Source organism: Saccopteryx bilineata, chromosome 2, assembly GCF_036850765.1.
Source record: "Saccopteryx bilineata isolate mSacBil1 chromosome 2, mSacBil1_pri_phased_curated, whole genome shotgun sequence".
Taxonomy (NCBI): domain Eukaryota; kingdom Metazoa; phylum Chordata; class Mammalia; order Chiroptera; family Emballonuridae; genus Saccopteryx; species Saccopteryx bilineata.
The window spans coordinates 304686621-304708974 of NC_089491.1; the positions used below are offsets into that span (position 1 = coordinate 304686621).

General features: G+C 46.4%; 1 protein-coding gene across 6 annotated transcripts; it reads left to right on the forward strand.

The window, feature by feature from the left end:
* Positions 1 to 15490: 15490 nt before the first annotated feature.
* Positions 15491 to 22034, forward strand: RAB29 (RAB29, member RAS oncogene family). Of its 6 annotated transcripts, none has more exons than XM_066261544.1 (6): positions 15491 to 15510; positions 15840 to 16092; positions 19336 to 19407; positions 20032 to 20213; positions 20508 to 20629; positions 20918 to 22034. In XM_066261544.1, exons 2-6 carry the CDS (start codon positions 15969 to 15971, stop codon positions 21027 to 21029), a joined length of 612 nt encoding a protein of 203 aa, XP_066117641.1. In that variant the 5' UTR covers positions 15491 to 15510; positions 15840 to 15968; the 3' UTR covers positions 21030 to 22034. The 6 variants fall into 6 exon arrangements, with proteins under 6 accessions (XP_066117641.1, XP_066117639.1, XP_066117638.1 ...); XM_066261542.1 differs by having other exon boundaries at positions 15506 to 15525; XM_066261541.1 differs by lacking the exon at positions 15491 to 15510 and adding an exon at positions 15517 to 15802 and having other exon boundaries at positions 15951 to 16092.
* The last annotated feature ends 320 nt before the right edge of the window (positions 22035 to 22354 follow it).

Below are 22354 nucleotides of genomic sequence, written 5' to 3' on the forward strand. Positions count from 1 at the left end.
AAATGAGAAGAGAAATACTGAGGTCTGACCAGGTGGTGGTGCAGTGGATAGAGCATCAGACTGGGATGTGGAGGTCCCAGGTTCGAAACCCTGAGGTCACCAGCTTGAGTGTGGGCTCATCTGGTTTGAGCAAGGCTCACCAGCTTGTGCCCAAGGGGTCACTCAGTCTGCTGTAGCCCCCCGGTCAAAGCACATATGAGAAAGCAATCAATGAACAACTAAGGTGCCAAGGTGCCACAACAAAGAGTTGATGCTTCTCATCTCTCTCCCTTCTGGTCTATCTGTCCCTATCTTTCCCTCTCTCTGTCTCTCTCTCTGTCTCTGCCACACACAAAAATAAATACTCAGAATATACAGTTAGGGATGATACAAAGGAACTAGTGAATGAAGAAGTGACTAGACCTAGACCTATCTTGGATTTTACTCTTTGGTGACAAGGGTGTAGTTGAATTGGCCAAGGCTGTGTGGTGAGGAAGACCAGCAGGCTTCACAGATAGGTTTCTTTGGATGAATGCACTAGGACCCTGAGCTCGGCCTCATACTCAGGATTTAGAAACTCAATTCTTCCCAGATATCATCTCAGGAAGGCTGACTTGGACCCACAAACTCACAGAGGCCTGTGCATAAGATCAAATGGTAAGTGGGCCCAACAGACATGGCGGCGGGACCATCACATTCCTTGGAAGCTAGCTGCACAGGAAGGCAGATGATCAAATGGTACCTGGAGAGTTTGGAATCCTAACAGAGAAGTTAGTTTTGTAATTTGAAAATGAATACTAACAGCTTTGTAAATTGGCTATACGAGTCTCTGATTCCTGGTAAGATTTTGGTCTCTGCCAAATAGCCCAGGGGTGTGGTCAGTATTCTCTCAGCAGCTCCTTTCTTTGCTGTGGATCAGCTTCCTTCCCTCCCTATCAACAGTCCTTCTTTAGATATATTTCTATATTCAGTCAATCCGGTCTGCCTGGGAACCTCTTATTACATGTTGATTTAGAGTTTAACTCTTAGAAAGCTAGGAATACAATAGTATTTCCAAATTCTTAGGGGATGGGGCTGTCGGGGATAACTAAGATGACCCATACATACAATAATCTTTGCCTTATTCAGCTCTCGCAAAGTTAAAAAGACATAGGAAATTAGAACAGAATCATCCGTGTTGAAAGGAAACGCCTTCATTTTACAGACGTGACTTCCCCAGAGCCACATGGACAGTGGGACCACACACTCAGGTTTTTGTTTTTTTTTGTTTTTTTTTTTGTTTGTTTGTTTTCCATTTTTCTGAAGCTGGAAACAGGGAGAGACAGTCAGACAGACTCCCGCATGCGCCCGACCGGGATCCACCCGGCACGCCCACCAGGGGGCGACGCTCTGCCCACCAGGGGGCGATGCTCTGCCCCTCCGGGGTGTCGCCATGTTGCGACCAGAGCTACTCTAGCGCCTGAGGCAGCGGCCACAGAGCCATCCCCAGCGCCCGGGCCATCTTTGCTCCAATGGAGCCTTGGCTGCGGGAGGGGAAGAAAGAGACAGAGAGGGAAAGCGCGGCGGAGGGGTGGAGAAGCAAATGGGCGCTTCTCCTGTGTGCCCTGGCCGGGAATCGAACCCGGGTCCTCCGCACGCTAGGCCGACGCTCTACCACTGAGCCAACCGGCCAGGGCACACTCAGGTTTTTAAACCAAAATTTCCCCTCTATCTTTCACCCTTTTTCTTATCTTCTTTCCCTGGTCCTTATTTGGGGTAGAAAGGAGGTTATCCATAGATGGAGGCAAATGTGGCAATAAAAGCAATAAAAACTAGAGTTTGATGTTTTCCCTTGATAGTCCCAGGCTTAGAGCTAGCCCCAGACTCTTGCAAGTAGTTCTGTCAGCCTCTCTCTCTCTCTCTCTCTCTCTCTCTCTCTCTCTCTCTCTCTCTCAACTAGAGCATTTCCTGGGGCATCTTGCTACTAAGCCTTCTAGTTGAACACTTAGCTGGGTCACAAATATCTCACCAAATTGCTTCCTGTGCCCGAAGCAATCACCAGAAAGTTGAGCTTGTTTAAATGAGCCTAGAGTTTGGGGCTGGGAGATAGCTGTGGCTCACGGCCTCACCCTTCTCTGGGGCCGTCCTTCTCCGTGCTGCCAGGCCACTTGCTGTGTCACTCCATTTCATGTTACAAAGCACTTTTCTGCTCTGTTAGCAGACAGTGGTGGCAGCTCTGGAAATTGTATAAACACTTTCTCTTCTATTAGAAGTCAAGCTCCTAAATCTTTAGGAGATTGCTGGTGCTGGCTCACTCCTTTAATAAGTATTTATTGAATTTATACTGTAGGCATCACCAACAGCCACCAGAAATTGGTGATGTAATAAGATGTACATCTCTATATAGGGCTCTTGCCAAAAATATGTTTCCAGAATTTAATCTTGAGAAAACAATCAGATAATCCAGAATGTAGGACTTCCTTCAAGACAACTAGCCTGAACTCTCTAAAAAGAAAATCAGCATTATGAAAACCAAAACAGACAAGATTATTATAGGTTGATGCTGTCCAATAGAATTGTCTGTGGCAAGGGAAACAGTCTATATCCGTATATCTGCACTGTCCAATATAGTAGCCACTAAGCCACATGTGGCAACTGAACACTTGAAATGTGGCCGGTGTGACTGTTGAGCTTATTTTTTAATTTTTAATTTTTATTTTTATTTATATTTTGTGACAGAGACAGAGAGAGGGACAGATATGGACAGACAGACCAGAAGGGAGAGAGATGAGAAGCATCAACTCTTTGTCGTAGCACCTTGACACCTTAGTTTCTCCTTGATTTCTTTCTCGTATGTTCCTTGACTGGGGGGGCTACAGCAGACTGCGTGACCCCTTGCTCAAGCCAGGGACCTTGGGCTCAAGCTGGTGAGGCTTGCTCAAATGAGCCCGCGCTCAAGCTGGCAACTTCGGGAGGTTTCGAACCTGGGTCCTCTGCATCCCAGTCCGACTGTCTATCCAGTGCGCCACCGCCTGGTCAGGCGAATTTATTTAATTTTAATTAATTGAAATAACCACACGTGGCTACCAAACACAGCACAGTTCTAGGTTTGAAAAGACTAGAGAAATAAAACAACCAAATGAATCATGTATTCTGGATGGGGGAGGAAGGGAAATATTTTAAGGGCTATAGATAAATGTAAATGTAAACTGTTGAAGATATTATTGAGCTAATGTTAATTTTCTTAGGTACAATAATGGTATTTGTGTTTCGTAAGAGAATTTCATTATTAGGAACTGCTGCTAAAGTATTTCGTGCGCTACTTACTTTCACACAGAGACAAAGCAGACATGGCAAAGTGTTAGTCACTGGAAATTCATCTGAGGACATGCTGATATGCATTGTACTCTCCTTTAACCTTATGAGTTTGAAAAATTTTAAAATAGTGAGAAGTATAAAGGAGAATGACAGACACCTATAGAAAGTGTGACAGTAGCAGAGCAAGGCTTGGGCCATTTTCACTAGCTTCTCAAAAACCGTGTTCCAAACATGCATATGCAAATCAGTTGTTTGGCACCCTGAGTGTACTTTCCCTCTCTTTTATTCATAACTGTCTCTCTGGGAAACTGCAACTTACTGTTGAAGAAATGCACCCTCCACCCACCTCCAACAAAAGAAACACTGTGACTTGGGGGGACAGTAGGAACTTGCTAACCTTCCCTCTTAAACCTTCATTCCTTATCTTTCTGATTTAGGAAAATTGGAGTAGTTACTCTCACAGACAAGGGGGCTGTAAAGCCAGTAGCCGTGGCCACCATCACAGCCGCCTGGCCCATGCAGGTTCGCATTGGATTTGGACAGTCGGTAAAGAAACAACGGAGCCAAAAACTATTGGGCCATTACCTTTAATCCTAGCTTGCACCCGGCGGGCAAGTAAAAATACACACTGGCCTTCAAAACCCACTCATTCAGTACTTACAAAGCTATTGATTTATCCGAGTTTCCTAGAATCAAAGACGTCTATCTCACAAGCCTTATTCTCCTTTGTTCCCCATCTCCTTCTCTCTGCACAAACTCTGCACAAACTGGCTTCTCTTTAGCATTCTGCCATCTTGGCTGCTTCTCCTGGCCTCCTCCAGGTGGCCTTTCTCTGCTCTCCTCTCTAATGCTAATCTCAGGAACAGAGAGAGCAAGCTCCAGGTCTGCCCCACTTTATAGTATAGAAATCAAAACCCTTAATCCAATATACAAACTAGGAAGTCTCTGATACAAAGTCACTTATCTGAGGCATAACGGGATTCCTCATGAGAGTGCACCACCCCACATCATGCAATCAGTCAAGGGTGTAGGGAAAAGCTTAGTCTTAAAACTAAGCCTTAAGGCCTGACCAGGTGGTGGCGCAGTGGATAGAACGTTGGACTGGGATGATGAGGACCCAAGTTCGAGACCCCGAGGTCGCCAGCTTGACTGCGGGCTCATCTGGCTTGAGCAAAAAGCTCACCAGCTTGGACCCAAGGTCTCTGGCTTGAGCAAGAAGTTACTAGGTCTGCTGTAGGCCTGCGGTCAAGGCACGTATGAGAAAGCAATCAATGAACTAAGGTGTCGCAACAAAAAACTGATGATTGATGCTTCTCATCTCTCTCAGTTCCTATTTGTCTATCCCTTTCTCTGACTCTCTTTCTGTTCCTGTAAAAAAACAAAACAAAACAAACAAACAAAAAACTAAGTCTTAGGCTATAACCACCCTGCCTGCTTACAGCCTGTCCCCCACACCCAATGCAAATATATCATATTTACAAACTTATTTGACCAACAGGGGCCAAAGCCAAAAGTTTATATTTGAAGTCTTTGTTTAGTTTGCAACACGCTGCTGGTTGCTTATAAGTTAAATTATTACAAACTGGTTACATAGTTTAGTGACCACAATTCAGATGCTACAGGCTATGAACCAGCACTGCAATAATAAAGGAAGAGTTTATAAATGAGTTCATACTTAGGTGAGACCAGTGGTAGTCAACCTGGTCCCTACCGCCCACTAGTGGGCATTCTAGCTTTCATGATGGGCAGTAGCAGAGCAACCAAAGTATAAATAAAAAGATAGATTTAACTAATTTGTTTTATAAAGATTTATTCTGCCAAACTTAGTGAAAATCCAACATGAAGTACTTGGTAAGTAATTATTATATGCTTTAAATTGCTGTAACTCTGCTTTATAAATTTTATAAAGTAAAGTTACTTCCCTACTTATAAATCACCATTGCTGCCTGACCAGGCAGTGGCGCAGTGGATAGAGCATCAGACTGGGATGCCGAGGACCCAGGTTTGAGACCCCAAGGTCACCAGCTTGAGTGTGGGCTCATCTGGTTAGAGCAAAAGCTCACCAGCTTGGACCCAAGGTTGCTGGCTCAAGCAAGGGGTTACTCGGTCTGCTGAAGGCCTGCGGTCAAGGCACATATGAGAAAGCAATCAATGAACAACTAAGGTGTCGCAATACTCAACAAAAAACTAATGATTTTTTTTCTTTTTTTTTTTGTATTTTTTTTCTGAAGCTGGAAACGGGGAAAGACAGTCAGACAGACTCCCGCATGCGCCTGACTGGGATCCACCCGGCACGCCCACCAGGGGTGATGCTCTGCCCACCAGGGGGTGATGTTCTGCCCCTCCGGGGCATCGCTCTTCTGCGACCAGAGCCACTCTAGCGCCTGGGGCAGAGGCCAAGGAGCCATCCCCAGTGCCCGGGCCATCTTTGCTCCAATGGAGCCTTGGCTGCGGGAGGGGAAGAGAGAGACAGAGAGGAAGGAGGGGGGGGGGTGGAGAAGCAAATGGGCGCCTCTCCCATGTGCCCTGCCCGGGAATCAAACCCAGGTCCCCCGCACGCCAGGCAGACGCTCTACCGCTGAGCCAACCGGCCAGGGCCAAAAAACTAATAATTGATGCTTCTCATCTCTCCATTCCTGTCTGTCTGTCCTTGTCTATCCCTCTCTCTGAATCTCTCTCTGTCTCTGGAAAAAAAAATCACCATTACTGAGGAACTGGTGGGGGGTTAGGAAATTTTACTACTAACAGAGATACAAAAGTGGGCAGTAGGTATAAAAAGGTTGACTACCCCTGGGTTAGACCTTAAAGCAGCATTTCTCAAAGTGGAATCTGGTCTAGGAATCACATAAAGTTTTTGTTTGTTTGTTTGTTTGTTTTGTGACAGAGATACAGACAGGAAGGGACAGACAGACAAGAAGGGAGAGAGATAAGAAGCATCAATTCTTTGTTGCAGCGCCTTAGTTGTCCACTGATTGCTTTCTTATATGTTCCTTGACGGGGTGGGGGGGGAGGGTGGCTACAGCAGAGCAAGCAACCCCTTGCTCAAGCCAGCGACCTTTGGTCTCAAGCCATTGACCATAGGGTCATGTCTATGATCCCACGCTCAAGCCAGCGACCCCGTACTCAAGCTGATGAGCCTGTACTCAAGTCGAATGAGCCCGTGCTTAAGCAGATGACCTCAGGATTTCAAACCTGGATCCTCTGTATCCCAGTCTGACACTCTATCCACTGCACCACCATCTGGTCAGGCTCATGTGAGTTCTTGACAAGAAGACAGGTCCCACCCTAGTCCTACAGAATCAGAATGTCCATATTTAATTAGTGCCCCAAGTGATTCTTAGGCACACTTAAGTCTGAGAACTTCAAATGTGGTAAGATATAGGTGAAGAAATAAAGCCTGAAAGGTATTTTGAAAGGTGAAGCACCCTGGGCAAAGGCACCAAGTCAAAAATGAAGTTAGGCCTTTAAAGAATATAAGGGGACCCTGGCTAGTTTGCTCCATGGATAGAGCATCAGCCCAGCATATGGACATCTTGGGTTCAATTCCCAATCAGGCCACACAAGGGAAGCAACCATCTGCTTCTTTCCCCATCCCTCTCCCCCTTCTCTCCCTCTTCCCCTCCCCCAGCCAGTGGCTTGATTGGTTCCAGTGTGGGTCTCAAGCAGCTGAGGACAACTTGGTTGGTCCAAGCACATCAGCCTTAGGTGTTGAGGATAGGTTAGTTGATTTGAGCATCAGCCCTAGATGGGGATTAACCGGTGGGGGAGTGTTGGTCAAATAAGTTTTTAAATATGATATATGTTCGCTCACTTATAGTTTGCATTGGGTGTGGGGGGACAGGCTATAAGCAGGCAGGGTGGTTATAGCCTAAGGCTTAGTTTTAAGACTAAGCTTTTCCTCACACCCTTGACTGATTGCATGATGTGGGGTGATGCACTCTCATAAGGAATCACATTATGCTTCAGATAAGTGACTTTGTATCAGAGACTTCCTTGTTTGTATATTGGATTAAAAGTTTTGATTTCTGCACTATAAAGTGGGGCAGACCTGGAGCTTGCTCTCTCAGTTCCTGAGATTAGCATTAGAGAGGAGAGCAGAGAAAGGCCACCTGGAGGAGGCCAGGAGAAGCAGCCAAGATGGCAGAATGCTAAAGAGAAGCCAGTTTGTGTAGAGAGAAGGAGATGGGGAACAGAGGTGAATAAGGCTAGTGAGCTAGAAACCTTTGATTCTAGGAAACTTGGATAAATCAGTAGCTTTGTGAGCACTGAATGAGTGGGTTTTGGAGCCCAGTGTTTGTTTTTACTTGCCTGCTGGGTGCAAGCTAGGATTAAAGGTAATGGCCCACGAGTTCTTGGCTCTATTGTTTCATTACAGTCTGTCCAAATCTAATGCGAACCTGCATGGGCCAGGCGGCTGTGATGGTGGCTGCGAATACTGGCTTTACAGGGAGCATGCGAGAGAGTCTGTCTCACTATCTCCCCTCCCCTCACTTAAAAACAAAACAGGCCCTGGCCGGTTGGCTCAGTGGTAGAGCGTCGGCCTGGCGTGCAGAAGTCCCGGGTTCGATTCCCGGCCAGGGCACACAGGAGAAGTGCCCATCTGCTTCTCCACCCCTCCCCCTCTCCTTCCTCTCTGTCTCTCTCTTCCCCTCCCGCAGCCAAGGCTCTGTTGGAGCAAAGATGGCCTGGGCACTGGGGATGGCTCCTTGGCCTCTGCCCCAGGCACTAGAGTGGCTCTGGTCGCAACAGAGCAACGCCCCAGAGGGGCAGAGCATCGCCCCCTGGTGGGCGTGCCAGGTGGATCCCGGTCGGGCGCATGCAAGAGTCTATCTGACTGTCTCTCCCCGTTTCCAGCTTCATAAAAATACAAAAAAACAAAAACAAAAAACAAGAGTATAAGGAACTCTCGCAGGTTAGCTCAGTCCATTAAGAGAGTCATCCTGAAACAACGAGGTTGCGGGTTTGATTCCCTGTCAGGGCACACATGGGAAGCAACCAAAATATGCACAACTGAGTGGAACAACAAATGAATGCTTCCATTCCCCCTCCCCTCTTACTCCTCTCCTCTATCTCTCTAAAATTCAATAAAAGTTAAGCCCTGACCCGATAGCTCCGGAGTGTCCTCCTGGAGCATGGAAGTTGCCAGTTCTACTCCCCAGCTTGATGTTCCTGTCTCTTTCTCTCCCTGCTTCTCTTAAAAAAAAATTTTTTTAAAGAGTGTAAGGAAGCTCACCTTGTTTGGGGGGGAAGGGGAGAATTCCTGTTTGAGATAAGGTGAGGTAAAGTTGGTTAGGCATGGTGGGGCCAGTGCATGGAAAGCTTTGGGCACCAGCTCGGGGAGGTTGTTGGCCAGTTTGGGGATAATTGGCAGACAATGAAGGAGCAACCAATGATGGTTTAGGGAAAGCATCCCAGCCAGTTGTGTAGGATGCATTGAAGGTAAAAGAAATTAGAATCAGGGAGAACAATAAACAGGTTATTGAAGAGGATCCATATAGAGGCCCTGAATAGGAAAATAATACTGGGACAGAGTTAAGTGCCCTGAGGCAAAGGCCACAGTGACTTTACTGACAAAAGTACTGAAAGCAGTACTGTGCTCAATGTAGCACAAGAAGGGTAGAATGAGCAATTCTGATTAATCAATAGGTGGGAACATTTGAGTTACTTCTCTTGCCCTTCAACCTACTCTAAAGAAGTTCCCCTTCCTGACTTGTCATTCTCTTCTCATTCTCTTCTCTGCTTCCTGACTTCCTCATTCTTGTCCCTGCTTCTATTTGTGTGTATCAACAAAGACCCGTAAGGACTGGGGGTCAGGGCCGTCTCATGAAACCAGTATAGGGGATTGTGAGGCAGTTTTCGCTAGTAGCTAGTGTGTGCCAGTCACTGTCTTAGTGACAGATCCAGGTGTGAGATAATGAAAGCCTGAGCTAGCCAAGTTGCACTAGCCTATGAAGCAGAAAGGACGGGTGGGAGAAATGTTTTTGAAGGAAGAATCAGTAGGATGTGGTGACTGACCTTTTAAAAGGGAGGGAGGTGTAAAGGAATGTATGTTAAAGGAAATGTCAATAACTCTCAAATTTTAAAATAGGCTAATGATTTGAACAGACATCTCCAACAAAGACATGCAAATGGCCAACAGGTATATGAAAAAATATACAGCATCACTAATCATCGGGAAAATAAAAGTCAAAACCACAGTGAGATCACTACATACCTGACAGGATGGCCATCATCAAAAAAACAAAAGACAGCCTGACCAGGTGGTGGCGCAGTGGATAGAGCTGCCGAGGACCCAGGTTCGAGACCCCAAGGTGGCCAGCTTGAGTGTGGGCTCATCTGGTTTGAGCAAAAGCTCACCAGCTTGGACCCAAGGTCACTGGCTCGAGCAAGGGGTTACTCAGTCGGCTGAAGGCCCACGGTCAAGGCACATATGAGAAAGCAATCAATGAACAACTAAGGTGTTAAGGTGTTGTAATGCACAACGAAAAACTAATGATTGATGCTTCTCATCTCTCCATTTCTGTCTGTCTGTCCCTGTCTATCCCTCTCTCTGACTCTCTCTCTGTCTCTGTAAAAAAAAAAAAAAAAAAAAAAAAAAAGACAAGTGTTGGTGAGCATATGGAGAAATTGGAATCCTTGCACATTGTTGGTGGGAATGCAAAATGTTGTCATCACTATGGAAAACAGTATAGAGGTTCCCCCCAAAATTAAAACTAGAACTACCTTATGATCTAGCAATCCCACCTCTGGATATTGATCCAAGAAAATTTAAGTCAGATATTGAAGAGATATTAGCACTCCCAAGTTAGCACTATTTACAATAGCCAATATATGAAAACAACCTAAATGTCCATAAACGATCGATAAAAAAAAAGTGAAATGTGTATGCATGGAATATGTTAGGGTTAAATTAGCCCCTATAAAACTCATATTCCCCTCACCCAAGCATTTTGTAAAGATAGAGTTAATTTGCTTGCTATTCTCTTAACAGCTGCCTGGCCTTCACTTTGAAATGTAGCAAAAGCTTACCTTCACAAAAATGTGTATAAAAGTTTGCATTGGGGAGGAACCTGGCCATTAGGGGAGCTTTTAATCACAATAGAAGTTTGTGAAAGCAGGTTCACAGACTCAGGCCCCCAGCTGTTACTGAAAGACTGACCTCTTGGCTGTCTTCAGGATTTACCAAGGTCACTAAGTCTGTGCTACATCAAAGAACTTGTGCCTCTGCAGCAGAATTCCCCTCGTTAGGTCACTAACCAAGGCCACAAGAACCCTGATATGCTAATCTAAGCTTGTCCAGTGCACAAACCCCATGCCAGCAAATTCCATATATCTAATGCCCCTCCTGCAGTTCGGGACTGACACCCTTTGGTCTCAGTCCGCTTGCCCCCAAATAATTTTAAAAATAAATTTTCCTTTTGGAACACACCAGCCTCCTGTTTTTGTTCTGTCCCGCAGTTTCTGCCTTTCAGAATATTATTCAGCCTTTAAAAAAAATAAAAATTATGCAATAAGCAACAACATGGCTGAACATTAAGGACATCATGCTACACAAAAAGTCACAGAAGGACAAGTAGGGCATGATTCTCTTTATTATTATTTTTTTTAATTTCTGAAGCTGGAAACGGGGAGAGACAGACAGACTCCCGCATGCGCTCGACCGGGATCCACCCGGCACGCCCACCAGGGGCGAAGCTCTGCCCACCAGGGGGCGATACTCTGCCCCTCCGGGGCGTCGCTCTGCCGCGACCAGAGCCACCTCCAGCGCCTGGGGCAGAGGCCAAGGAGCCATCCCCATCGCCCGGGCCATCTTTGCTCCAATGGAGCCTTGGCTGCGGGAGGGGAAGAGAGGAAGGAGGGGGGGCGGAGAAGCAAATGGGCGCTTCTCCTATGTGCCCTGGCCCGGGAATCGAACCTGGGTCCCCCGCACGCCAGGCCGACACTCTACCGCTGAGCCAACCGGCCAGGGCCTGGGCTTGATTCTCTTTAGATGAGGAATCTAAAATAGTTGAATTTATAGAATCAAAGAGTGGAACAGTGGTTATTAAGAGCTGGGGAAGGGAGAAATGGGGAGCTACCAATCAAGGGACATAAGTTTCAGTTAAGCAAATGAATAAAGTCTAGAGATCTGATACACAACATTGTCCATATATTGAACACGTTAAAATTTGTATTTTTCTGTATTGTGTTGCACACTTTAAAATTTGTCAAGAGCGTTGATCCCAGGTTAAGTGCTCCTCCTACAATAAAATAAACTTTTAAAAAAGTGCTTGAGGACTGAAACCTGAGTGGAGGGAAGAAATAATGAGGCCGTGACAGAAACAGGGAAGCTGAGAAAAGGAACTGTTTTTGTGGTAATATAGTGAGAGGGAGGTTGTAGCAGGACTTCCAAGTAGATGTACCTTTATGGCAGTTAAACATAATTGATTGGCAGTGAAGGTATAAAGTTAAGGCTCAGAGAGATATTTGAGGCCAATGACAATTTACTAGTTTAAAGGACATCAGCTGGTCCTGGCCAGTTGACTCAGTGGTAGAGCGTTGGCTTGGCGTGCAGGAGTCCCGGGTTCGATTTCCGGCCAGGGCACACAGGAGAAGCGCCCCCATCTGCTTCTCCACCTCTCCCCCTCTCCTTCCTCTCTGTCTCTCTCTTCTCCTCCCGCAGCCAAGGCTCCATTGGAGCAAAGATGGCCCGGGCGATGGGGATGGCTCCTTGGCCTCTGCCCCAGGCGCTAGAATGGCTCTGGTCGTGGCAGAGCAGCGCCCCAGATGGGCAGAGCATCGCCCCCTGGTAGGCGTGCCGGGTAGACCCCACTCGGGCACATGCGGGAGTCTGACTGCCTCCCCGTTTTCAGCTTCAGAAAAATAAAAAAAAAAAAAAAAAAAAAAAAAAAAAAAAGGACATCAGCTGAGGGATCAAAAAGCTAGCTTAAGGAAATACTCACTTAGGGGTGATGGGGTAGGAAGAAACTATGAAGGAAAAAAGGGTAATCATCAGAAAAATAGAGGGCAAACAAGAAAGAACAGTGTCAAGCCACATGAGAAACAAATTTCAAGGAGTGGTCAATTACATCAAATCAATGGGAATTAAGAAAAGTCCATTGGCCCTGGCCGGTTGGCTCAGTGGTGGAGCATCGGCCTGGTGTGCGGAAGTCCCGGGTTCGATTCCCAGCCAGGGCACACAGGAGAGGTGCCCATCTGCTTCTCCACCCCTCCCCCTCTCCTTCCTCTCTGTCTCTCTCTTCCCCTCCCGCAGCCAAGGCTCCATTGGAGCAAAGATGGCCCGGGCGCTGAGGATGGCTCTGTGGCCTCTGCCTCAGGCTCTGGAATGGCTCTGGTTGCAACAGAGCGATGCCCTAGATGGGCAGAGCATCGCCCCCTGGTGGGCATGCCGGGTGGATCCCAGTCCGGCACAGGCAGGAGTCTGTCTGGCTGCCTCCCCGTTTCCAACTTTGGAAAAATACAAAAAAAAAAAAAGAAAAGAAAAGTCCATTGGAAGGAAGCCTGTAACATCCTGGAATATGAGTAGCCCAGCCTGACCTCCACTACCTGGGTAACAAACATTTTGGGCTAAATAAGTTGTGAACCATGCTGATGTTCCTTCCTCACAGAACGTAGGTGGTAGCTTCTCTGTCAGAAAACCTGGGCAGGGCTGTTCTCCATGGCCCTGTGGCTTTCTCTGCTATTCCTGAGAAAACCGTAGGAAATGGGGCTTCTTTTGCTTGCCATGAAGCTCATTATCCCTTTAACTCTTACTAGAGGACAGGCAAGTCAAAAAAAGTTACGGGATGCCTGGCCTGTGGTGGTACAGTGGATAGAGCGTCGACTTGAAACACTGAATGAAGTTGTGGGTTCAAAACCCTGGGCTTGCCCTGGCCGGTTGGCTCAGTGGTAGAGCATCGGCCTGGCGTGCGGAAGTCCCGGGTTCGATTCCCGGCCAGGGCACACAGGAGAAGCGCCCATCTGCTTCTCCACCCCTCCCCCTCTCCTTCCTCTCTGTCTCTCTCTTCCCCTCCCACAGCCAAGGCTCCATTGGAGCAAAAGATGGCCTGGGCGCTGGGGATGGCTCCTTGGCCTCTGCCCCAGGCGCTAGAGTGGCTCTGGTTGCGACAGAGCGACGCCCCGGATGGGCAGAGCATCGCCCCCTGGTGGGAGTGCCGGGTGGATCCCGGTCTGGCGCATACGGGAGTCTGTCTGACTGCCTCCCCGTTTCCAGCTTCAGAAAAATCCAAAAAAAAACAAAACCCTGGGCTTGCAGGGTCAAGGCACATATAACAAGAAATGGGTGAACAACTAAAGTGAACCAACTGTGAGTTGAAACTTTTCATTCCACCTTCTCACCCCAGTAAAATCAATAAATAAAATCTTTTTTAAAAAAGTTACAGGATGAAAATTTTAAATTATTGGCAAAACTACAGTTTAATTATTATTCATGAGCAACAAATGGAGAAGAACTCCCAGTGTACTTCAATTAGCTACCAGTTAATATATGAGTAGTGTGGCTAGTCTAGGCAGGGGTCTCAAACTCAACTCAGCATGTGGGCCGCAGAGCAAGATCACAGACGTTTGGCGGGCCGCACTAGGTCTACAAAAGGCAACTGTTACGCAACACTTTTCTCACTGCAGTTGAAAACAAAAAAAAATCAGTACAACAAGCACAATCGTACATGCAGTTTACTCAGTGTCACAAAACGACCAGAAACTGTAGTTCACATCACAACTGCTGTTAACTAAGCTAATATCTAGCTAGGATGCTAGAGAAATGAAAAATACAAGTAGGCCCCTAGGCTTACTTAATTTTATCCAAAATATTTTGAACTTCGTGGATTAGTCTGCGGGCCGCACAAAATTGTTCGGCGAGCCGCATGTGGCCCGTGGGCCGCGAGTTTGAGACCCCTGGTCTAGGGATTATGGAAGTGAGAATGGCCAACTGTCTCTTGTTTTCTGTCTATCTTTACTGCTGTGGCTAGTTATTAGATGTTTATAACTAACATTAACAGCATGAGGTTTTTTTTGGGGGGGGGTTGTTTGCTTTTTTACAGAGACAGAGAGAGCAGAGAGAGGGATAGACAAGGGACAGAGAGATGAAAAGCATCAATCATTAGTTTTTTGCTGCGCATTACGACACCTCAGTTGTTCATTGATTGCTTTCTCATATGTGCCTTGACCGCGGGCCTTCAGCAGACCGAGTAACCCCTTGCTCGAGCCAGCGACCTTGGGTCCAAGCTGGTGAGCTTTGCTCAAACCAGATGAGCCCACGCTCAAGTTGGCGACCTCGGGGTCTTGAGCCAGGGTCCTCTGCATCCACTGCATCACCGACACTCTATCCACTGCATCACCACCTGGTCAGGCAACAGCATGAGTTTTTGTAAGGGTCAATCTCTTAATCAAGTGTCTCTGAACTTGCCTGACTAGGCAGAGGTGCAGTGGATAGAGCGTTCGACTGGGATGCAAAGGACCCAAGTTTGAACCCTGAGGTCATTGGCTTGAGCGTGGGATCATAGACATGACCCCATGGTAGCTGGCTTGAAGCCCAAGGTTGCAGGCTTGAGCAAGGGATCGTTTGCTCTGCTGTATACCCCCCCCCCTCCAATGAAGGCACATATGAGAAAGCAGTCAATGAACTAAGGTGCCAAAATGAAGAATTGATGCATCTCATCTCTCTCCCTTCCTGTCTGTCTGTCCCTCTCTCTGTCTTTGTCACTGTCACACACACACACAAAAAGTGTCTCTGAATTTGACTGATAAGATATTGGGACCATGGGGGAAATGTAAGAGTTGTCTTTTATCATGTTCACACAATCCTGGGTTTGTATAGGAATAGCAAACAGACTTCACTTGGAGCATGAGGGATAAGGCTTGAGCTTTTATTAGTGGAATAATTTATGGAATCACTTTTAATCTTTGTTCCATAAATCCTTTAAAGATAATGAGAAACTTATCTGGGGACAGACTTAGGCAGGTGAGATGTCGAACAAATCCCTCTTAAGAATCTTTTCTATTCTAAAATTATTTTAAAATAAGATTTACAAAGGTTGAAGGACTTCAAAAGCCTTGAAACTTTGTAAGTTTTAAAAACCCAAGTACTGCTTAAACTACACTTCCCAGGAGTCCTCGCGGGAGAGTCTCCGGAGTCCACTCGTTCTCTTCACTGCGTAGCAAGCTGGGAAATGTAGTTCTCCACGCAACCCTGCACGTGACGTGTGCCGAGTAGGCGAGAAGAACCGCGCCTACTGGGTACGGGGAGTAAAGGTGTGAGCGGCTGCTTCCTCGAAGTATGGTTGGTTCAGTGGCGGGAGGGCCCCCATCTTCTGGCCCAAGCCGTTAAATGAGATGACCGGGTTTAGTCGCTCGCTGGATCCGCTCCGGGGAAGTCCCGCCGAGTGAGGCACCGTCCGCTAAACCCCATTCTGTTTCTCGGCAGCCGAGCCGGGAGGGGGAGAAGGTGCGAGCAGCCGGGGGCTCGGATCCCCCCTGGCGCCCTGCGCCCCACCCAGGCTGCGGCCACGCGGAGAGGAAGCGCGTAAAGGTTGAGTGCAAAGTTTCCCTTTTTGCTTTCTCTTCAGAGCAGCCCGAACGGGCGGTGGACGGAATGTCAAACTTCAGTTTGAAGGGGGTCGGGAGTCAAAGGGGTTAAAACCAGCGCCTCCCCTCTTCCCCATCCCGCCTCCATAAAGCGTCCACCCCGGCTAGCCATGGGCAGCCGCGATCACCTGTTCAAAGTGCTGGTGGTGGGAGACGCCGCCGTGGGCAAGACGTCCCTGGTGCAAAGATATTCCCAGGACATCTTCAGCAAACACTACAAGTCCACGGTGGGAGGTGAGACGTCGCGGCGGGGAGGGGTGGACAAGGGGCCCAAGCCACGCACTCGAGCTGTGGACTCCTGTGGACTGGAAGCCGGGGGTTTAGTGTCGTTGGGTCCTTCCTGGAGACAGGAAGTGAGTGTCCGGGATCCTAGAGGGAATAATTGCTAGGTGTTTGATTTGCTTGCCTCTAGTTAGGTTTTCCTAGCCTGAGCTGGCTGCCTAGAAAGAGAGAAGGGGAAGATGTGAAGATGAGACAGGGAAAGGGAGGAGGAGAAAGGGTGCACTGCTGCGTTCTGTGAGGAAACGCCGAACCGGGTGTCTTCCTGCATGCAGCCATCCAGCGGTCCTGGGCAATTCTCTGAGACCAGCAGGGGCAGCTGAGCCCCACTGTAGGGCCTGGTGAGGTGCCAGCTGGGGCTGCTGTCCTGCTTCTCACGGGAGTTCCAGGCAGCTATTGAAGGAGCAGAAGGCATTGAACCTGGCCTAGCTTTGTCTGCGGGTGCCCGCGTGAGAGAGCAGTAGGCCACACAGTCAGATGCTTATCAGGGCTTGATGAGCTGTGTGTTTGTTGTCCATTTGATAGCTTAAATAAAAGCAACCTAGGAATTCTTCGGGAATGTGAAATATACCATTTCTTTGACCTATCTTTCTATCCCCTTTTCTCTTAAACTAGGTTAGGGAGAAAAGAAGGGAACACTTTTAAGAGTTAATTCATTTCTTTCCAGGTGTGGTCTTTGGACTTTTTTTTCAGAAGTAGAAATGCCTTTTTGTTAATTAGAAGATGCTTAACTGGGCAGAGCTGGTGAAGGGGTAGAATTATTTATCTTCATTAAAAAAAGTTTAGAAAATCCTGGCCTGTGGTGGCACTGTGGATAGAGCATCAATCTGGAATGCTGAGGTCTTGGGTTCGAAGCCCTGGGCTTACCTGGTCAAGGCACATATTGGAGTTGATGCTTCCTGCTCCTTCCCTCCTTCATTCTCTCTTTCTTTCCCCTCTCTAAAATGAATTTAAAAAAAAAAATTTTTTTTATTTATTGATTGATTTTTAGGGCAGGGGAGAAAGAGAGAAAGGCGGGAGAAACAGGAAGTATCAACTCATAGTAGTTACTTCCTGTGTGTGCCTTGACCAAGCAAGCCCAGGGTTTTGAACCAGTGACCTCACCGTTCCAGATTGACACTTTATCCACTGCACCACCACAGGTCAGGCAAAACTTATTTTAAAGGAAAAAAAACTTGCACCAGTGTAAATTTTGAAAATGTGTGCTAATATTTATTATGGAATTTTAAAAAGTTAAGCATTTACATTGCAATTAAAACATCCTCCTTAAGAACATCCAGAAAAATTAAAAGTTTTAAGTTTCAAAGGTTGTTTTCTAACCCCTCTGCTCCCTCATCCTAAATAATAAGGGTCCTTATTTCATGGATTTGGTTTAAAAGTGTCCCATTAATTAATTTTTAGCAATTGCTCTAGTTTTCTTTTAGTAAAGAATATAAATGATCGGCTAGCCTGACCAGGCGGTGGCACAATGAATAGAGCATCAGACTGGGATGCGGAGGGGCCAGGTTTGAGACCCTGAGGTCACTGGCTTGAGCGTGGGCTCACCAGCTTGAGCAAGGGGTCACTCAGTCTGCTGTAGTCCCCCCACTCCTGTCAGGGTACGGTATGAGAGAGCAATCAATGAATGGCTGAGGTGCTGCAATGAAGAATTGATGCTTCTCGTCTCTCTCCTTTCCTGTCTGTCCCTCTCTCTGTCTCTGTCACAAACAAAAAGAATATAAGTGACTGGCTAATTTTTTTTTTATCAGTGTTTATTCTAAATTTTCCTTAACTTTCATTTCTGTCACAGTTGTGGAAAAAATATATTTCCAGACTTCAAAAATTATCCTATTTTTCTCATCAAAAAGTTCCTCCCCTGGCATACTCATGGAGCCCTAGCTCGTGGGCTGTCAGCATCTGCATATGTCACAGTGGATTCCAGCTCAGCTCTTAAGCATCATCTGTGCAGTGTCTTCTTTCTGGGAATCCTCTGGGTCAGGGGTCCCCAAACTACGGCCCACAGGCCACATGCAGCCCCCTGAGGCCATTTATCCGCCCCCTCCGCACTTCCGGAAGGGGCACCTCTTTCATTGGTGGTCAGTGAGAGGAGCATAATTGCCATTGAAATACTGGTCAGTTTGTTGATTTAAATTTACTTCTTCGTCATTTTAAATATTGTATTTGTTCCCGTTTTGTTTTTTTACTTTAAAATAAGATATGTGCAGTGTGCATAGGAAGTTGTTCATAGTTTTTTTTTTATAGTCCGGCCTTCCTCCAGTCTGAGGGACAGTGAACTGGCCCCCTGTGTAAAAAGTTTGGGGACCCCTGCTCTGGGAGCTTTTCACTTTATCCTATTCCTGCCCAGGATAATTCCTACAGCCTCATGGAGGATGTAGAATTCCCCCAAGGGTATGTTTTTATCATAATACAATTAGGTTAGAAACCAAGACTGAAATTGAATGTGGAAGAGGCAAAAGCCGCCACAGTTACTTCATTTCCCACTTCTACCCCATCATCCCTTCCCTGAGAAAACCCCCTAAATCTCCAAGAAACTGTTTAACCTGAGATTAGGAGTTGCTTTTATAATTACCCCCACCCTCCTGTCTCTAGCCTTGGAGACAAGCAAATAAATTGGTTTGACAAGAGAATCAAAGCTAAAGACTCCCTTCTCAGAGTATGAATGAGCTGTCCCATACTTAATGTACGAGTGTGGGCTCATCTCAGCTAATTGAGGACTTAAAAATTAAATGAATAGCCTGACCGGGCGGTGGTGCAGTGGATAGAGCGTCGGACTGGGATGCAGAGGACCCAGGTTCGAGACCCCGAGGTCATCAGCTTGAGCGTGGGCTCATCTGGTTTGAGCAAAAGCTCACCAGCTTGGACCCAAGGTTGCTGGCTCAAGCAAGGGGTTACTCGGTCTGCTGAAGGCCCACGGTCAAGGCACATAGGAGAAAGCAATCAACGAAAAACTAATGATTGATGCTTCTCATCTCTCTTCGTTCCTGTCTGTCTGTCCCTGTTTATCCCTCTCTCTGACTCTCTCTCTGTCTCTGTAAAAAAAAAAAAGTATCAAATCAGTAAGGGAAAAAAAAATTAAATGAATAATAAATAAATAGGAGTTGTGTGTCCCTAGTATTGTAACTGCATATTTGATCTGAGGTTTTTGGTGGATTGTTTAAAGGTAAATTTTATTCAACTATATTATACATATATTTTCAGTGGATTTCGCTCTGAAGGTTCTCCAGTGGTCTGACTCGGAGATGGTGAGGCTCCAGCTGTGGGATATCGCAGGTAAGCTGGGAAGACTGAATAGGAACAAAGGGAGACTTTTTGGTTAAGCCAACCAGCTCCCAGGGAGTAAGCGGGGCAGTAAAACCAGAAGCTTTTTCCTGAAGTTGGAATGAGGGAGCTGCTCTGAGGATGTGTGAGCTGAACAGACATAGAACTTTTGTAAATGTTTTCTGCAGATGTTTTGCCCTGAATAAATGTAAAGAAGTCTCTGTGTGGGTGGAAGGGCTGACAAGGTGGTGTCTAGGCCTTAGGTAGATGCTCCCACATCAGGGGTAGGGTGCTTTCCTTTAGGTTTTTAGCTGACCATGGTAAGAAACAAGATACACAGAAAATAGAGCCAATAATAATAGCTTACCCTCATTAATCTCACAACGACCCTATGATGAAGCTATTTCTATCCCCACTTTACAAAGGGGAAATAATTAGCCATTGAAAGCTTGACTTGTCCAAAGTCACACAGATAGTAAATAACAGAGCAGGGATTTGGACTTGGACAATCTAGGTACAGAATCTGGATTCAAACTGTCTAGAAGTGATCTGATCTGGCACACTGCCTTCTCTCCCACATGGGTTCTGTGACTGGTTCTTAGGGTCGCCTTCTAGAGAACTGTCCTCTCCTCCCAGGGCAGGAGCGCTTCACATCTATGACACGATTATACTATCGGGATGCCTCCGCCTGTGTTATTATGTTTGATGTTACCAATGCCACTACCTTCAGCAACTGCCAGAGATGGAAACAGGACCTGGACAGCAAGCTCACACTGCCCAATGGAGAGCCTGTGCCCTGCCTGCTCTTGGCCAATAAGGTACATGGTCAATCTAGAAAAAGGGCCCCTGGCCTCCATCTGTGGTGGGAGAGCAAGCTATCTAACATGCTGTCCAATTCTGGGTGTCCACTTTGCCCTCTCAAGTGGGCAAAATAATCTCTACCTCTTCTCAAGAGATGCTGAGACTTTCTTTGGGAAGAATGTTGAATATAGATTTTAGATGCTGCTGTTCTTAGGCCATTAGTGGAAAGGTTTTAAATCCACAGGTATCTGAACTGTGTTCCTAATCCCAGGAAGTTTATGGTGTTGCCTTTTATTTACTCTCTTTGCCAGTGTGATCTGTCTCCTTGGGCAGTGAGTCGAGATCAGGTTGACCGGTTCAGTAAGGAGAATGGTTTCACAGGTTGGACAGAAACATCCGTCAAGGAGAACAAAAATATTAATGAGGCCATGAGGTGAGTAGCTCATGCACACACAGATGTACCCGTCTTCCACTGAAGCCCATTGGACCGTCTTTTCTTGTTTCTGAGAAAATAAGAACAGACATAAATAAGAGCAAATAAGACATTCCAGTGGCTGCTGGAATGCCGGCTTCTGAGGTCGGGGATGCTGTTCTCTGTCCCGCGATAACTAGGGACAAACTTTGTGACTTTACTAAATGCCATCTGGTGTTAAGACACAATCTGCTGTTTCTCCCTTTCCTCTGTCTAGCTTTTCAGGCTTATATTTTATTTGTTTTTTAGAGTCCTCATTGAAAAGATGATGAGCAATTCCAAAGAAGATATGTCTTTGTCCACCCAAGGGGACTACATCAACCTACAAACCAAGCACTCCTCCAGTTGGGGCTGCTGCTAGTAGTTTCAGCTGTTTTTCCTTCTCAGCTCTAATCCCTTCCCTTTGGTTGCCCACTCAGCCATTTTATTCAGTACTTTGGAACTGTCTCCTGCTGTCTGGCCAGTGAGGAGGGCCATCATCACTAAGAAGAGACATCCGGGACCTTTGCGCGTTTCTGCATCTCCTACAACTTGGCTCTCACTTGCTGCTGGCTCATGTGGCCCAGTTAGTTAGTGCCTTTTGAATAAAAAAGGTCAAACCTACTGAATCATATAGAAAATCATTAGCTAATTTAAGTGCTAAAGCAGATAGGGTTTTTAGTATCAATCACTTCTAGACAGTTTAATTTGTTTAGTTCTCACAACATGGTGATTTATAACCTACCCAAGTTATGAATATTCTCGGTGAACTCAGAGGCCTAGAGTTCTTTAAGAGACTTATCTAAATAAGTGTCCTAAGTCATTGGTTCCCCAGTCTGACTGGTCAGATCTTTATGGGATATTTACTAAAAAATTTTTGAATGTTTTAAGATTTTGGGTCCCAACATCAAACTTACTGAATGAAATTTCCAGGGGTGAAGCCTGGGAATTTGTTATTTTTCAAAGTTTCCCAGGTGATTCTGATCAGCCTGGTTAGAAAACCTTTGCTGGAGAACTTAGTAAAGATGCAGAGACCTAGGCCTTTGCTGTTCATGATCTTGGCATTCTGTAGCTGATTCTGATGCACACCAGACTCTAAAAACCACTGTCCTGAGGGAGAGATTAGAGGCCAAATATCAGAAAGAGAATGAGAGCCAAGCCTTCTGTAGTTTGTTTGTCTCTTTGTTTGTTTTTAATGACAGTTATATCTTTTGCACAACCTTTTGAGATCTCGAAGTTCTCTTTTGTATTACCTTGTTCAGGTAGGGTTATTATTACAATGATTCTGAAAATAATAGTGGATTAAAAAATTCCCTTTATATGAAAAGAAAACTGCACTGGTTTGAACCCCTGCAATATCATAAATAAATGGGAAATAAGTCTTGTATTCATGGTAGTTACTGGCCTTTAATGTGAGTTTCTTTTTTTTTTTTTTTTTTGTATTTTTCTGAAGTTGGAAACGGGGAGGCAGTCAGACAGATTCCCGCATGCGCCGGACCAGGATCCACCCGGCATGCCCACCAGGGGGCGATGCTCTGCCCATCTGGGGCATCGTTCTGTTGCAACCAGAGCCATTCTAGCGCCTGAGGCAGAGGCCACAGAGCCATCCTCAGCACCCGGGCCAACTTTGCTCCAATGGAGCCTTGGCTGCAGGAGGGGAAGAGAGAGACAGACAGGAAGGGGGGGGGGGAAGGGTGGAGAAAAGCA